General features: G+C 39.6%; 2 protein-coding genes across 7 annotated transcripts; both read right to left on the reverse strand.

Annotated features, from left to right (window-relative positions):
- Positions 1-2,870: 2,870 nt before the first annotated feature.
- On the reverse strand, positions 2,871-7,128 carry LOC133728789 (serine/threonine-protein kinase CST20). Of its 3 annotated transcripts, none has more exons than XM_062156228.1 (5): positions 6,739-7,128; positions 5,622-6,161; positions 4,300-4,720; positions 4,112-4,189; positions 2,871-3,280 (listed from the first exon to the last, which is right to left on the reverse strand). In XM_062156228.1, the coding sequence occupies exons 1-5, from the start codon at positions 6,747-6,749 to the stop codon at positions 3,230-3,232; spliced, it is 1,101 nt and encodes a 366-aa protein (XP_062012212.1). In that variant the 5' UTR covers positions 6,750-7,128; the 3' UTR covers positions 2,871-3,229. The 3 variants fall into 3 exon arrangements, with proteins under 3 accessions (XP_062012212.1, XP_062012211.1, XP_062012213.1); XM_062156227.1 differs by having other exon boundaries at positions 2,871-3,283; positions 6,739-7,126; XM_062156229.1 differs by having other exon boundaries at positions 2,871-3,283; positions 6,628-7,126.
- Positions 7,129-12,811: 5,683 nt separating this feature from the next.
- Positions 12,812-15,388, reverse strand: LOC133732514 (transcription initiation factor TFIID subunit 11). 4 transcript variants are annotated; one of them, XM_062160075.1, is made up of 5 exons: positions 14,964-15,388; positions 14,541-14,628; positions 14,308-14,407; positions 14,012-14,173; positions 12,812-13,248 (listed from the first exon to the last, which is right to left on the reverse strand). In XM_062160075.1, exons 1-4 carry the CDS (start codon positions 15,356-15,358, stop codon positions 14,046-14,048), a joined length of 711 nt encoding a protein of 236 aa, XP_062016059.1. In that variant the 5' UTR covers positions 15,359-15,388; the 3' UTR covers positions 12,812-13,248; positions 14,012-14,045. The 4 variants fall into 4 exon arrangements, with proteins under 4 accessions (XP_062016059.1, XP_062016056.1, XP_062016060.1 ...); XM_062160072.1 differs by having other exon boundaries at positions 12,812-13,253; XM_062160076.1 differs by lacking the exon at positions 12,812-13,248 and adding an exon at positions 13,261-13,738.
- Positions 15,389-17,481: the final 2,093 nt, after the last annotated feature.

A 17,481-nucleotide genomic window follows, 5' to 3' on the forward strand; every position in this document is an offset into this window, starting at 1 on the left:
CCCTTTGTTTTCCTTGTAACCTAGTATTGATATTTCAATTGTTTCCTTTGCTACTTTTTTGTAATAGTTGATAGTTTTATTCTTCAAGCCGTTTACTTTTTCGCTATTTACGTTATCGTTCATTTAGTTTCTTGCAATTTATTTTCTTGTTCTTTATTTTTCTGCACTTAATTTAGAGTTTACTTCCTTACTCTTTTACTATTGTGTTTATGCTCTTTACCTTTCTGCACTTAGTCTAGAGTTTACTTCTTCGCTCTTCTGTTATCGTACTCTACGTTTATGCACTAGGAGTAGTTTAACGTAATTGTTCGGGTACCAATCATCATTCGCCTCATCCATTGAACAACCCGAAAGTCCTTGTTTCCAAAGGCATCGAACCCTTAGCCGAGATTGTTCCTTCCTCGGCTTTCAGTCGCTTGACGAAGTCAGAACACGCGCACTACATCTACAATTGCACACTTGGCCTTCTGGCCGTGTGCTGGCACGCCCCACAATATATTCATCGAGAAGGACGTTTGTTCCTTGATCTCTCGGCTATCTAGGCCGATGTGATTTTCAGAGGCAACAACATGGTAAAAGAAACCTTTCATTGCCCTCCACATAAACATCTTAATTTTGTGTGGTGCATTAACTCCCCATATTTTCTCCTAAACCTTCTTACATTCATTGGCACTGGAACCCGCAATGTCACCCCGTTGCCGAGTCATCATATCCCTAGCCACCCAGTACCCGGACTTCACACTATACGACCCATTCTTAGAAAAGTGTCAAACAAGTTTATCCGGTACATTTCTAAGACCAAGAGGCATGCCCAGAATCATCTCGGCCTCGTGGGATAGAAACATAGATTGGATCAATGGAACGTTCCATGCTCCAGATGCAGTGAACAAAGATTCGACCTTATGTTGCACCGTCAAAGGAATTGGGCTCACAACTTTAAAGCTTACCGGACACGGCAACCACCTATCAGCCAACACACTAACTCTTTTCCCATCTCCAATCCTCCATCTCGTCCCCATGTCGATCACTTGTTTTCCCCACATCAACCCTCTCCAAATAGCATAAGGAGTACGCCCTAAGCTGCCATTAAGAAAACACGTACCTGGGAAATATTTGGCCTGGAGTAAAGCACTAACTAATGAATGTTGTCCCCAAAAAATCCTCCACACCGTTTATGTATTTGTATTATGTAATTAATGCACATTTTATGCTGGAAAAGTTGAAGGGAAAATAAATTATTTAGAGGATGAAAGAATTCACTTTTCCCCATATTTTCCCTTCTTAAAAGAAAGTTGTACCTTTCTTTGTGCACACCAAGCATATGAAATGAAGAAATTTCATTTCCCATGCCCTCAATTTCGTGAACCAAACGAGGCCTAAGAGTGCAAGAAGCATGTTGACATCATGTAGCCAACATAACTCATGCGCTGCTAAGGTTCACACCTCCAAGATTGAGGTTAGGGAAGAGAGATGAGAAAGCCAATCCAAGTTTTTGGAATAATAAGGATCGACACCCGAATAATGATCACAACTAAGGTCAAGATAGTTCAAAATTGAGAGGTTACCAAGAGCTGGGGGAATCTCTCCTACAAATGAACTATATGAGAGATTGAGATACCTCAAACTTTGAAGCTTCCTGAAAAGTTAGGAATTCGAAGTCCTTGAAAATCGTTGTTTCCGCTTAGGCAAGGTAATATAAGTTCTTAAAGCTAAGCAAAGAAGGATTAATCTTACCCCCCAAAGAAGTGATCTCCCCGTCCAATTAAGAAGCGTTGATCATAATTCAAATTCCGGAGGTCCATCTTTGGTCAAACTAAAGATACTTCATTAAGAAGCCCAAAGGGAAAAACCCAAAGGACAGAGGCCAGAGCCCCGAAATACAAGATTAACTAGAACAGGAAAATTACATCTCTAACCTAACTCCACATGAATCAGGACACGGAGGTCCATCTTTGCAACGTGACTTGTATGGCTGTTGCATGAAATCCCTTTCCATTGACAGCAATCCTGACCCACCAAAGAAGAAAGTCTGCCGGAACTATCAGTAACATCTCCTTTGAATGTGAGAAGTGCTTGTCTCTCTTCCTCGATGCATGATGATGGTCTTAGACCACTCGGAAGTTCACCTCCCAAACACAGTTTAGTAGTTTGCAGAGATGAAGATGCCAGAAAAAGAAAGAGCAAGTAGTGACCAGTGAGCAACATTGTTGATGAGGAAGCGATAGCTGGTAGGCTTGAATAGGTTTGCACTATGCACAGAAGCTATCCATGATTATACAGACTTTTCTTCGAACTTGTGGAAATGCATACGAGTCTAAAACGGGATGAAATCTGCTGTCCCCAAAAATACTGTGCCAAACCAGTCCCCACGCATTCATTGGTCCACAAAGAATAAAATATGGAACAAAAGATTAAGAAAATATTTTCTTAATCTTTATGGACCAATGAATGCATGGGGACAGGTTTGACACAGGGTATTAGGGACAGCAGATTTCTTCCCGTCTAAAACCGAGTAACATTAAATTTTAAAAAGTCTGAAATGACTAGGGGCCAGGTATTCCAGAGCCATCAACGACCCCGTTTACAAGTTTCCAAGTCCACTTAAAGTCTTTTAGGTACTTTCTCAGACATTGTTTGTCAAAGCAACAAGGACTTCAATGTTTCGACCAAACTACTACTGTTCGTAAATTTATTTCTGTATGATATTTGGAAACAATTGTATGTTTACTTACAAGAGCACTGAAAGTTTAATAAATTTTCATCGATTCACATTCTTTGTTCCAATTGTATTAATAAACGCAAATGAGCTCATAAACCAGAATAGAATTTTCTTTTCATCCTCCAGGATTCAAAGAAAAATTCTAAAGAAAAAAAGGAAAAGTGAACAAGCTTTTTGTCATTGATTTTAGATTTTGGCATAAAAATACCAAAGAGAATAATTAAACGACAGAAACCAAAGAAATTCACCAACTTTAGAAAGAAACTCTACTTCTTGTCGTCGGCTCATATATCATTAGCGACATGTCGTCCACTGTACAAAACTCGTAGATCACCAAAGAGCGAAGCCACATGGTCCTACAAAAGAAGGACAGGTGGACTACAAAAAGGTCTCTCCCTCTCTCTCTGCCTTGTGCCGCTCGGATAGAACCTGTCTCTCTCACACTTTTTTTAAATCATTTTCCACAAGTTTTGTTTACATGAATATAAAAATTAATCGGACGGATTACTGCTACTCGGAATCACTTTCCACGCTCTCCATCCCTTTCAGTCCCCTTCGCTTCTGCTGCATATCCAAAATGAACATAATGTTTAGGAACGAATTTTCACTATATATATTCCTAATTTTTCATTTGTAATGCTATCTATCATCGATAAAAATTGAATTTCTCCGTAGTTTAACGTTACATCAGCTCCGATAAAATATCAAGCATAACGGCTGAATCTCGGAGCCAACCTAGGTCCCAACTTTCCAGTTTCCACCCTCAAATTAAAAATAATTTATAATAGTGGGATATTTTTCTAGTATAAATTGACATTTTGCTAGGTAGACCGAAATTATATTATTAAAATAAAATAATGTAAAAAAAATTCAATGGGTATTTTCACCTCTGCCGTTTTTATCATTGCACTCAAAGGACCCTCGTGACTATTTTCTTCATTTTGAATTTTGGGACCCTCGAAATCATTATGCTCTACTTTATTAAAAGCAGATCAGAATTTTGTAACAAAAAGAAAAAAAAAAGGAAAACCGGAATTTAGATATTTGTTCTTCTTCTTTCACTTGTCAAAGTATAAGCCATTTTCTGCAAACCCTAGAAGAGAAATTCATTTGAAAATACACAAACAAATAAATAATGATCTCAAAATTAGTGGGATCCAGTTGTTTTGCAAAAACTAATTTCCCCCATATCTTATTAAGGAGGGTTTTAGGTGGGGAGGAGCTTTTGAGGTGAAACAGCTAATAAATGTGCAAGTTTTATTTTTTTTGGTCTGTGGCTAATGAGCAAGTTGGGAAGTCACATCCTATTCATTTGGGTATTAGAGCTAAGATATTATCCAAAACAAAGAAAGGACAAAGAGGCAAGAGAAGAGCAGGGGGCACAGCATTTACCTTCTTCACACATTTCTTCTCCCTGACCTCATAGCGATTCCTTGTCAAGTCAGATAGCCACATCCCTGGGAAACAATACTGCCAAAACAAAAAACACACAAAAATTAAAAATTTATGTTTCAATTTCTAAGCTACCCAAAAACCAAAATCAAATTGATGAACCAGGATTGAGTGATGGATATTTCTACCTGAAGAGTTCTGTCAATGTTCTTGGCCCTTTTCTTGGGTCTCTGAGGCAGCTTCGTGCCTTTCATTGCAAGGAAATCATCTTCTTTCTCCTTCCTAGACAAAGCCACGTAAATTCTCGGCCACTCGACCACTTCATAGTTCACTTTTTCAGCTGCTGGTGCGGCAGAGTGGTTAGCAGCTCCAGCTAATTGTTCCGATTGTAATGAGGTGGAATCGACATGGTTCGCACGGTGATCAGATGACCCATTTGCCTTGTCATCTTTGGCTGACCTTCCCGAGCAAGATGGCATCTTTCTCTCACTTTTCTCCGGAGGAGGAGACCTTTTCCCAGCTATAGATCTAGAAGCAGCACGGCCGTTCCCAACGGCAGTGCTTCTCGAGGGCGACCCATTAACCACAGCGGATCGATCTTCCAAATTCCTGGTCATGGCCAAAGAGAAGAGACTAAATCAATGGCTGGTGGGTATTTGGTATTGGATGAAAAAGGTGGAGACTTAGGAGTTAGTATAGTAGATGGAGTTGTTCTGCACTTTGAAGACTCTAGGTAGATAAATCAAAAGGGGGAAAGAGAAGCAGAAAAAGACAGAATTTAATACCCACTTAAAAGAAGAAAAACCCTATTAACCATACACCATGTATATGATGTATTCTTCCAATTTAGCTCTAATTTAGTAATACTCACAACCTCCAAGAAAAATCCATGTCCTAAGAAATCCAATTAATTAAAAACAAAAAACAAAAAAATAGGGGAAGACAGAGTTTCCAAGAGATGAGAAGGATTGGGTGCCCTTTCAAGGTCAGGACAAAAGGGTACAATGAGGGACTTATGAACAATATTCTAAAACCTAACCCAACTGCAAAAGTTGAAGACACAAAGCAAAACCCACAGGAAAGCAAAAACCAAACCCTGTTGGGGTCTTGGAAGCCCCCACTACCACTAATAATAAGAGAGATGGGTTTGTGAAATTGTAGGTCAAACTAAAGGGTAAAAAGGTCAACCAAAAAAGAGTACTCTTTGCAGCTTAGATTGAACAGAACAGAACAGACCAGTTTAACAAGAAAATGGGTTTATAACTAGATCTCGCCCACACCAGAACAAACCCTCTAAACCTGCAAACCCAAAATTGGTAAAATCTCCATAATAAGATGAGCGCACAAAGACTAGCGTGATTGGAGGACAAAGACTTTAACTTTTTTCCAAACCAGAAAACCATACAAGATCCAACCAATATATCTTGAGCAGTAAAAAGGAAAGTATACAAGGCAATAATATTCTTCATCCAATGAGGAAAAGAAACATAAAAGAGAAGTTAGGTGGTACCTGTTTGGAAGCAACCCTGAGGCTTCCTTTCTGAGTCTACCATTCGAAAACGACGACGTTGAGCTGGAAGAAGGGACCGGGGGAGGAGGAGGCGGCGGAGGCATGGACTTGTCTGCCACGGCGGCAGCGTGGGCGGCTCTCCTTTGGACCTTGGCTTGTCTTGCTTGGGCTGATGAGGAGGACTCATCAGCCAAGACCCGGATCTCGGTTCTCGAGACCCGGGACCTCTTTTTGTGGCCCCACTGGAGCAGCACGTCGCCGCCAGAGCCGGCGCGGATGGGGCTGGGGGTGCGGCCGGGGCTGTGGGTGGGGCGGTTTTCGGGGCTGGGAGAAGTGGGTAGGCCTCCGAATTGGGAGAGGGTCGGGTCTTGGGCTGTGGGTTGGGATCGGAATCTGAAGGGTTTGGATTCCAACGAAGAAACTGTGCTGCTTGTTGTGGTGGTTGTGTTCTCTGTCATCATGTCTTCTTTTGGTAGTGCTCTTATGCTGGGTTTCTTGCCAGTGCTGAGAGGAACACAATCTGGGCTTACTCTCTGGTACCTGCGAACACAATTCAACAACAACCGGATTAACAAAATCGAATGCAGATTAAGAAAATGAACTCGGAGAGTCAAGTCAAATGTCAGAAAAATTGGATTCTCTAAGGAGAAAAGATACAATTGGAGATCCTGAATGAATCTTTGAATATGAAGAACAGAACATCAAAATTGGTCAGAAAGAGCTCAGAAACTGAGATTGGATTGAATGTTGGACCATTTTGAACTTTCAAATCCATTTCTGCTGCTAACAACATACAGCTGAATCTGGCGAATTCAAACCCCATTTTCATCAAAATAGCCAGCTCTGTTTCCATGGCAGCTGAGGCGCTTCTTCTGCTTCCCAGCAAAATCCCATTGGAAACAGAAGCTGATTTTCAGAAACCTGAAGTTGAAAAATCGAACAAAGAAGAAGATCTCATCCAGTAAACCGATCGAGTATTGAAAACAGAAAAACAGATTAAACTTACGAAAAACGGATGGAAATCCGATCCCAAGAATCAAGCAATCACTGGGTCAAGGTCGAGAATCAAAAAAAAAACAAAAACCAAGAAAATGAAAAGGAGGAGCCACAGGCAGACCTCATCATCATCCGCTGAGAAAAATCCAATCACTCTCCTATCAAAACATCAGAGAAAAAGAATGGCTCTTCTTCTTATTAACCAACAATGGGAACGGAAAACGAAGCAGAAGAAGAAGCTCAAGGTGGAAAACAGTTGTTGTTCAACAGAATCTAAAGTCTTCTCCACAAACAATCTGACAAGGGAGAGAGAGAGAGAGAGAGAAACACAGAGAGGCTGCGATGCAGGAAACGAGACAGATCCCAAGTGGGTGATGGAGATGAATTTATATAGTTGAAGAAGAAGAGAGAAGAGAAGGGTGTTGGAAGCTGATAGAGGAGAAGGGATGGAGCACTCGTTTGTACTACTAGTACTGGTTTGGAATGGGGAAGGCTGAGACTCCGGGACTTGGGACTAATAGGGCTCAGGGCTTCTTATGCTGGTTTCTAATTTGCATACTGTTGTTTGTGCACTCTAGGCCCATTAACATTTACTACCATACACACCCAAGAATTTGATCTCTTCATCCGACTCTAAACCCAAATGTTAAATGTTAACATTTATTATGTAGTCCCTTAGCCTGCCTGATTTTTATTTTTTTAATTTTAAAGGACTTATTTTGAGATTAAAGTGAGTGTCAATTACATTTTAACTTTTACACCACGTTCTGTTCATGAACCTAAGTAAGCCTAATTTTCAGCCAAAAAATAGAATAAAACAAATACAATGTCATCTTAATCACGTAATGAGCTACTTTATTACATACTTAAGACTCATGATCCCATTTACATAATTGAAAAAGACAGTATTACTGTTCATTTCATTCAACATGTCTCTTTCATCACTGTAATCCTCCTTTGTAATCCAAGGCAGCCATTACTTCCGTAACATCATCACCTTTCAGTTTGATTTTCTAATTTATACGCATCCCACGCCTTTCTCCTCTTTACTTTCTCCATATATTTTCTTTTTATTTTTAATTAAAAAAAAACAAACAAACAAATGAGAGCATTTTTAGCAACTCTCTATCTTGGCTCTTTAACTATTTTAGAGAACATGTTTACCTTTTTATCAATTTTAGCAGTTGCATCAGACTTCTACATTACTCTCCATTTTAACTTTTAGTTATCTCGCTCATAAATATAAAGAGTCAGATGAGGCTCTATATTATTATTATTGTTAATTCAAAACATTTAATTTTAGTCGTATTGTGAATATATTAAACTAGTGTTTCTTCATTCAATAAATAATATAAATTCAGATCTAGCTAAAATAGATTAATAACTCTCTCGAGATGAGGAGAGCACTGTTAGGATTTCTTGGCGGCGTTCTAGAATTTTTGGGTGAAGGGGTTGGATGTTTCGATCTCTCTGTTCACACTATGTGTAATACCCCGAAAAATCCAAATTAAATTCCGTGGATTTTTTAGAAATGATTTCACGATAGTGGGAGCGAGTACGAGTCTCGGAGAAGTTGTGGAATTAGTTTGAACGATTAATTTTCGAAATCGAACGTTATTTAGGGGCTCGTGGAAATTGACTTTTTATGCATACGGAATTTGGGAAAACTTCCTGCATGAAAGTTGTAGGGCTCGTCGATACGATCTCGTGCATATGTGGAACACAATATTCGGAGTTCGTATGAATAAGTTATGAATATTTGAAATTTGGGAATTTTCTATAAATAGGAAAAATTTCTGATTTTTTCATTAAGGACGAAAAAATCTAATTTTTGCTAAACAGTCCCCGAAACCCTCCGTTCTCTCTCCTCTCCCACGCGGCCGAACCGCTCGACCCGACCCGGCCGAACGGCCCTCCTCCGGCGTCCTCCAGCCCCGGACCCGGACACCACCGTGATCGCCGCTCCACGCCCAGACGCCCTCCGGTGTGGTCTTGGCCCGCCGCTGCCCCGAAAGATGGATCGAAGACACCCAAACGAGCGAAACCGACCCGGCCGGAAAACGTCGACGCCGGCGTTGCACGGGCCGATCCTTCCCATTTTCGTGATCTCCTCTTCCCCCTGATCATCCCCATGTAAGTCTTTCATCACGATTTTGAGTGTAGACCGCTAGATCAAGGTTTGACTTTTTGAACGCCTCTGATTCAATCTAGGATCCGATCGTGCGGCCGAGATTAATCTAACTTCAACGCTTGATCTAGGACGATCTAGGCCGAACCAGGCTTAGCTCCAGGTATGAAAGTTGATCACCCTTTCATTTTGAAGAAGTTTGTAGTTGACGACTTTTGCATCAGAGGTGGTTGACCTTCGTTGACCGCCGCGTTGACCACCGTCTGACCTCCGCTTGTGGCGGCGGGTCGGACCTTATTTTGAGTTTATATTATCTGGACGATGATCTACGCATCCATACGAGCGTTTTGATATATTACAAGGTTATTTTAGAAAATGTGGATAAATAATGGATTTACGTTTTGACGTTACTATTTAACGTTTTTACGGTTTATCTTCGGTTTACGATCTGCGAAGATCTGACCATCAGTTTTACTTCAAATTATAACATGTTGATCGTATGACTGTCCCGATGACTTTGTGTGGTCATGGGCGAAGATCCGACCGTTGGATCTTCGTATAAATGCAAAACAGTGATTAGGGAGGCGATTCGTGAGAATCCGTCCGTCGGATTTTTGTATAAATTTGTGAAGATGTTAGTAAGGACGATTCAGGAAGATCCGACCGTTGGATCTTCGTGATGATTTTTGGAGGGTGATCCTAAAGGCGATCCGTGAGGATCCGACCGTTGGATCATCATTTAATTTCGATCCGACCGTTGGATTGTCGTTTGAGTATGTTTTTGAGTTGTTGGCTAAGTTAAGGTCATGTTTGACTAGGTGATTGACGGTCTTCCTTGGGTGAGCGGTTTCGGTGTGTATTGTGTTGAATTGAAGACGCAGCGGGAATATCGAGGTGAGTAAATCGCACATGGTTCATTCACGAACCGAAATTCGGTGATTTTATTTAATTGGGAAATTGTGGAAATTGTTTTATGAAAATAAATATTTGTTTTAAATTATATGGACTTGATCGACTACGGTCCATAGGTAAGTAAAATGTATTTAAACTATAAAAATGAATTTCTAGATTTTATTGCATGTGAACTATAGTTGGTATTAGTGGTCACTCTTGTATGGGTGACTACGTATATATATATTTACGTGGAATATATATTGGATGGTGTGACATCGGGTGAAGTATTGATGTGATTTACTGAGTTATATTTTGAGCATTACCCTTTGGAATATGTGATTTATCTTAGATGTTGTGTTGTCTATGATAATGGGTAATGGAGTAAAGTGCGATAGTTGAGTCGTTGAGATGAATTAAATGAGGAGTCGAGTGAATTGAGGAAAGCAGTCATTCGTAAAGTGAACCTTGGCCCAGGTGACACTTTACGATACAGTTAGAGCTCTAGTCTGTCTGCTGTCATACTGCTTGGGGGATAAACGAGTTATCATATGCCCTTGGGTATGACATGACATACTGAATGGGGTGATTAATATAATTAATCATAAGCCTGTAAGTATGATATACTGAATGGGGTGATTAATCTAATTAATCATAAGCCTGTAAGTATAATATACTGCATGGGATGATTTATATAAATAAATCATAAGCCTGTGAGTATATATTGAGTAAACAGTTGTTTGTTTTTGAGTAGTCATGTTGAGATGTGAGTTGATTGATGCTTGAAGTGACGTTGTACACTTCAATTATTATGCAAAGAAAATACTTGAGTTGAATTTATGCTTGAGTTGATTTGGTTACTTTAAATCGTGCAATCCTTTCATTTACTCATACGAGCTTTGCAAAAAGCTTACCGGGTTTGTATTGTTGCAATCCCGGTACACTATTCAAACGGTGTAGCGGGTAATCCTGCAGGTCAGGAGAATCAGGACGGTGATCGTGCGGGTTAGAGAATTTGTTTTAGTTTTACAGCAATTGTAATTGTGAGGTGAGTTATGCTCATTTGAGCCTTACAATATAATTTGGTGAGAGTGTGCTGTAATAAACAAATTTGAGATTTGGTTTATGTAATATCGAGCGATGTGAGGTGTGGTTGTTTTGAGAAAAAATTCAGGTTGTATTTATGTGAGTTGTATTAATTCATGTTTCGGACTTGGATTTGTTATTCAAAATCCGGGGCGTGACACTATGGGTGATGGCAGCAGTGGAAGAGTTCTTCGGCGTCAAAAGGTTGGATTGATAGGATTTTGCTTCCTCTTTGTCTCTTTGGTTACTACTGATAGCAAAGAATGGTTGTGTTCTTCTATGGTGGCGACCCCGATCGTAATGGAGGTCAGGCGTTAGCCTTTGGTGGTACGTGCGTTTTGGCTGTTGGTGAAGGAGGATAGCCTTTAGATCGAGTAGCGATTGAGTTTGGTGATCGAGATTCAATCCTTGCATCCTTGGTGGTGGTGGTCTTGTCAGCTACCAATGTTGATGGGTCTGGAAACCAGATTAAGATGGTGTCAATGAGAGGTTCTTGTGTGGGGCAGCCGCACCACGTGGCGGTGCGGCTGACCAATCAATGCCCAAGCAGGGGGTATTTTGGGTATTTCACACTTAAAAACCAAGGATAATTCCGGAACAAAGACAAAAAAATCCGAGACTTGATTGGGCAGCTGCACCGTACACGTGGTGCGGGTAGCCGCACCTAAAAATTAGTCTGGTGTCAAGTAGTGATGACGTCGGTGAAGCTGCTAACATGGTTTGGTGGGTTGTGGCTATCAGACGACAGGTCTCTGATGTCAGTGATGTAGATCTGGGCCGGGCTGTTGGAAGGCATGGTGATGGTCTTGTCGTTGGTGGTGGCGCCCGTTACTGATGGCAGCAACAACATGGTGCTGGGGTGCCCAATTGGTTGGTGGTCATAGTTTTTTCCCATTGGGCTGGGGTTCCAATTGGGCATGGGCTTTAAGTCTTGTTAGGATTTGGAGGTTATGGCTGGCTTTGGTCCGTTAGGGCTTAGTTTTGGTTTAGCATTTTTCTTTTTTATTTTTATTTCCTTTAATTGGTATTCAGTGACTGACATATGTTGATTTCTTTCCTTTTAGGGAAGGAGTCGACTGGCTCTCACTTTTGAGATTTGTCGCCAAAGAAGTTCACTTCACTTGTGCCTCTTTTGATTACTCAAGGTGATGTTGAACAATTTGTGGATAAGCTTTAGTGTCCTAAAATGTGGTATTGTTTAGGTAATGGTTTTTCTGTCGGTCCTATAGGGGTAAATGATTATGTATGATCTCGCTAATTAGTAAAAGAGTTGACAAATTTCTCAAAAAAGAAAAAAAAAACATTGATGCAGACTTATTTCTAAAGTGGCTAATCAAAATCACTTTAGCTAAAATTTAAATAAAAAATTGATAGCATTGCTAAAAATGCTTTGAAACAGTCACTCTACGTGTTTTTATTTTTTAATTTTTAATTTTTTTTCTTTGTATTAGCCAAAAAATAATTTATTTAAACTTTGATGTGCATATAACATCTAGAGTGTGTCGAAAACTATAGAGTGAAAAGAAGGTTTTCCTTGGGTGAAGAGGAGGGCAGGGATGTCCATTTCAGCAGCTAGATTGAAAAATCGTGACCGGTCATTTCTATTGGGAATGTCATCTAATTGTGCAAACTCATGTGTTTTCCGTTCTCCATGAAACCTAATTCCATTCCAAAAATGTGCATACAAACAAGGAAAACAAATCGTATATCATATATTCCTACTTTCTTTTTACCTTTTCAGGCTTGTAGTTAGTAAACTTTCAAGCCCAGAAAAGACTTTTACAACGGTTGTTGGAAGCTAGAAGCTAGAGGCAATCATTGGATAAAATACTTTTAACGATTACTTGTATAATAAACACAATCATTTCCAATGGCTAAGCGAATATCAACCTCACACTCGAGCAATGAACAAAAAACATGCCACACAAACAACATTCAGCTATTTAGAAATGCAACCTGGCATAGTTTAAGGTCAAAAGCGCCAGCCTAACAAAAGGAAAATGTGATTAGGCAATCACTAATTTCCCTACATGAAATTATGTGCATCAAAATGGCCGCCATCATGCATTATTGGGAGAGTACTCAATAGTGTTAGAGAAGCTGGAAATAGCATAAGGAATATCAATTGGGTTTAATATGATTATAATAAGGAGCTAACCATCTCTGATCCCAAGTCTTGGTAGCATAGAGACGGAGCACAATGATCTAACAAGAGGGAATTACTGCCAAACAAATCCTAGTGTCAATCTTATCTGACCAGACGGTTTCCTATTTTATCATTAGAAACTCATTCCCTCATGTAAAAAAGCTTCAAGTACCAACAGCAATTGATATTCAGAATACGCTCACAGGATCCATAGAATACCCCACTCATACCCCACTCGAAGAATAATCTTGTACACATAATGTACGAAATGAACATAACTATGCAACTTGCAGTGATTTTAGCTCTTCATGTCTCCCAAAGTGCTCCTCAAGTGGTGCCTCTCTCCTGGGTCTACATCCCATATCCAAGTTACAGATAAGCTGACCTAGAAATAAAGCCAGAAGAAAGACTTATTGAGAATAGAAGTATAACAGCCAATCAATCAATTTCTTACAGAACTCATGAAACAGTTTCGAGCCACAAGAGCTAATTGCAGAAGGTAACATACATACTAATAGCTTAAAATAAAATAATGTGTTTAGCAATGTTCACCAAATATCATAGTCAAAGCATTGTAAGAATGGACTCTATCTTCAGAATATTTGATTTGTTACAGCTAACTAACAATTATACTAATAGGTGTCCCTGCTTCAACTGTCACGTATACTCCAGGAGGTCAGGACCTTTTGCTCTTGAATCCAGACCCAAGTCATAATACTTCACTTATAGGCAGGAAGCGAGGATGAACAACAATGTTCAACTCAGGACTGATATTTTAAAGTCTTCCCAGTCGTCAATCATGAATGCTCAAACCAATTCCACATGTTTTGCTCATAGGCTAATGATTCAAAGCCTTCCCAATAATCCCACCTGACATGGATAAGCCTTCAAATGGGATGGGGAGAGTCTAATGAAGGACTTTATGAGAAGAACAATGACTACACAGTTTACACTGAACACGAGAGGAAAAGCCTATTAGTAATGCAGGTTCTTAATTCTTAAAAAATAATTTGAAGGGTTTGGTGTTCTCAATTAAATCATTTAGAAAGGTTGAGGCCAAAAAACACCACTAAACCTAAAGCAGTACAAAGCTAAATTGCTATGCATGTAATCTGAGTATCTAACAAGGTTTTGATTAGTAACCTGTCAATTAGTACAGAATTTTGATCTGGTCCATCTACCGGAAGAGCCTTGAGACTGATCTCTTGGGGACTTTGCCTTCCAGCTTTAATCTTCGATAGGATTCTCTAATGTGGCATGGTCGAATTGGCCCAGATTCTCTCCTCTCTGACATAACCATTCTGGCTGCAAAAGAATAAAAACAAAATGTCCTTTGGTAAGACATAAAAACCCGAGTCATTCAAGTTCCTGTTACACTAATTTTCTGGTTCATCACAATGCTGCAGTTATTAACTGAAATGTGAGAATAGCCATCATACCTGTTTCAACAAGTTCACCAACAAACATCTTTGCTATCCCTGACACTACAATAGTCATTGGCACCGATATTTTCGGGGTTCCACTGATGCTTGCTAGCAACTGCACACGAATAATGTACAGAAACATTAGTGCAAAAGAAAATGATCAAAAAGTCCACTGCCAATCAGTTTCAAACATACAGCTTATTAACTCCAGAAATCTTCCACAAGGTAAAATAAAAAAAGACTCGTACCCTTTTCATGTTGGATTTCTGAAACCCAGCTCTCCGAAAAGACTCATATCTACTCATCTGCTCCTCCGAGAATCGTGATAAAATGGCCCTAAAAGAGTATTCAGATACAGCAGTCAGTTTAAACGCAAAACAAGTCATACATTACCAGCACACAATGCTAAAGAAAGCAAGCATACAAACCCTAGTCAAATCAAGCTGGTCATGAAAAACCCAATTAGCAAAACACAATGCATACATACTCTAGTCTACTAATCTACTAACCATCCATTCTTTATCTCAATTTTCCTTTTCAAATAGGATTTGAAAACTAAAAGATCAGTTCTTGAACTGAAGTAATCAAATTTAGGTTGATTTCATGAACAAAAGCTTAAATTCCCAAATGGGGTTCACAAAAAGTACCAAGAAAGAGAGAAAGCTGCTTACTGCATCTTCGCCATTTTCACAGGGTCGCCTGTCGCCGGATACTTCCCGAGCTCCACATCGACGTTGTCTTCGTCTTCATCATCATCCTCCTCTTTGTTCTGCTGGCTCTGCTTCGTGGCCCGAGCCGAGGAGGCAGGAGTTGGCTTTGCTGAGCTTTTCTTAGTTAGGGTTTTGGTTGCGGGAGTTACAGTGGCTACGGTGGTTGTGGTGGTGGTTGCTGCTGCTGCGGCGGTTGATGGTGCGGATGAGGAAGGTAGGTCTTCAGGGGGGAGACCCTCGTCATAGTCTTCGTCGAGGGCGGCGCGTATGGCGTCGACGGCGGCCGGAGAATCGGGCGGCGAGTCGTCTTGCTCCTCGAACGCGGCTTCGAATGGGTCCTTGGATTGCTGCTTCATTCTTCTTCTCTGGCTTATTTCATTCGGAAGAGGAAGAGACTTAAATGGGATTCCCCAAAATCGCTAGTGTCCAGGCCCAACACAAAAGAAAAAAGAGGCCCAAATGGGATTCTGGTTTGTTGTTTGTGAGGGTGTGGGCTTTTAGTTAGAGGAATGGCTTGATTGGCTCAGGGTTATTGTGTGATCAAGAATGTGTGAATATTCTTGAGCTGCACAGGATTGGGATTTGTTTTGCAAGTTCTATTAAGTACGGTTTGGGATTGTTTTTCAGATACAGTTTGAATTAATGAAATAATAGACTCAGGTGAAATAGAATGTCCATCGGGGGAGTTTTAAAACATTTTGAAAAGAACTTGCTAAGTGTTTCTTCGTTTAAAAGAGTTCTCAAAAGCAAGTTCAAATTGACTCTTAATAATATAGTTATATAGTAGGCATAGCTACACATGGGCTGCGGCCCGCCCCAAGTTTTGGAATAAATTTATAGCTTAATTTTATTTTAAAGTTTAAATATTAAAAAGTAGTACAACCCAAATTTCTAAGCTTAACCCATATGTTAGCTCAGTGGTTTAAGCATCCACTACTTAAGATCCAGATTATGGGTTCGAGTCACAATGTGGATATGAGTAAAATTCTTTGATCTTCTTTAAAAAAGTATAAAAAAAAATTAAAATGTTTTAATTAACCCACCCCAATCTAGAATTCTAGCTCTAGGAGAGTCGACCAATTGAGTTACCAAATTATATTGGGTTATGATTTGAAAAACTTTCAGGGCTCGTTTGGATATGGTGATTTGGACTTGAAGATTTGGATTTTGAAAGCCCAGATACAAATTAGCCCATTTGGCACAAATTTTTCATTAAGGATTTGGATTTAATGAAACCAGCCCACTGATTTCATTAGGCAAAAATGCATATTCTAAATAACTAGGGTATCCTAGTTATTTGAAATCTCATCCTCTCTCGCTTCCGAAACACCACGGCTCGATTTCAAAACAGGTGGACCTCGCTCTCTCTCCACTCGTGTTCTCTACGAATCGTAGAGGTTGGGCTAGAGTTGATGTGAGATTTGGTGAAGATGGTCTCTCTTAATTTGATCGCTCTCTCTCCGCACAACATTTTCTGCATACAAGTATAATGCAGCTGTTCGCTCAAAATTTCTGTAGTCTAGTAACTTTCAGCAACTTGATTTAGTGTTTACATGTACATATTTGTGATTAATTTCTGATTCATAATCCATGATATATGTTAGCTTTTTGGAAATTTCTGATTAGCTTCTCATATATACTGATCAAATGGGTAGAACCAAACACGGGTACTTGGAAATTTTGAACTGTTTAGCTCTCTGGGTTTTCATGCACATGATACTGCACTGAACAATTATGTAGACCTGCTACGTACAGTAACAAACAATCCCAAGAACTCGCTACTACATTGAGTATTCCCACGTAAAATTTTGTACATTGCAAGTATTGTATGATTGCTACTGCGCACATCAAATATTGACATATAATTGTTACTACACCGAGTAATACGACATATAAATTACTGCATCATGCAATAGAGTAGAAATGGTTTGAGTTTAATGGTATGATCCTTTACTCACTAACTGGTTCTGAAGGCTCTGATTACATCTTACTAGTAATGGTCATATCCTTTACTCACTAACTGGTATGCCAAACACACCCTATGGGTGTGGATAGGGCTATCAATGCGTCATGTCGGGTTGGGTTCGTATCGGGTCAAGGTATTTGTCATGTCGCAAAATACAAATCCAAACCGAACCCATTTAATAATCGTGTTAAAAATTTAAACCAAAATCCAACCTATTTATTAAACGGGTTACCCGTTTCCAACCCGCTTAACCCATTTAATAAATAGGCCGTGTTGTGTTAGATAAAATGACTCATTTAAGGGTTAACAATGCAACCCATTTAACTAAAAAAAAATGCATAAATTGATTAAATTCACTAAAACCTTCACAAGACGAAGAATATAAATAATTATATATAATTTATAAATAATTAAATCCAATAATTATAAAGCAAAATATTTCAAATTGTCTAATCATATGATCAAATACTCCCAACGTCCAAAATTTCAAGAAGAAGTATAGCATAATCGGGT

This window comes from Rosa rugosa, chromosome 2, assembly GCF_958449725.1.
Source record: "Rosa rugosa chromosome 2, drRosRugo1.1, whole genome shotgun sequence".
Taxonomy (NCBI): Eukaryota; Viridiplantae; Streptophyta; class Magnoliopsida; order Rosales; family Rosaceae; genus Rosa; species Rosa rugosa.

What these genes read in the sequence shown, in the direction of transcription:
- LOC133728789 (XM_062156227.1), bottom strand. An exon ending in TCAGGGTTGCTTCCAAACAG is followed by an intron (nt 4,721 to 5,621) that starts GTACCACCTAAC and finishes GGCCATGACCAG; the next exon opens with GAATTTGGAAGATCGATCCG. An exon ending in AGAAGAAATGTGTGAAGAAG is followed by an intron (nt 3,284 to 4,111) that starts GTAAATGCTGTG and finishes TTGGATATGCAG; the next exon opens with CAGAAGCGAAGGGGACTGAA.
- LOC133732514 (XM_062160075.1), bottom strand. Translation starts at nt 15,358, where the DNA reads ATGAAGCAGCAATCCAAGGACCCATTCGAAGCCGCGTTCGAGGAGCAA. An exon ending in GTGAAAATGGCGAAGATGCA is followed by an intron (nt 14,629 to 14,963) that starts GTAAGCAGCTTT and finishes ATACTCTTTTAG; the next exon opens with GGCCATTTTATCACGATTCT. An exon ending in TGGTGAACTTGTTGAAACAG is followed by an intron (nt 14,174 to 14,307) that starts GTATGATGGCTA and finishes ATTCTTTTGCAG; the next exon opens with CCAGAATGGTTATGTCAGAG.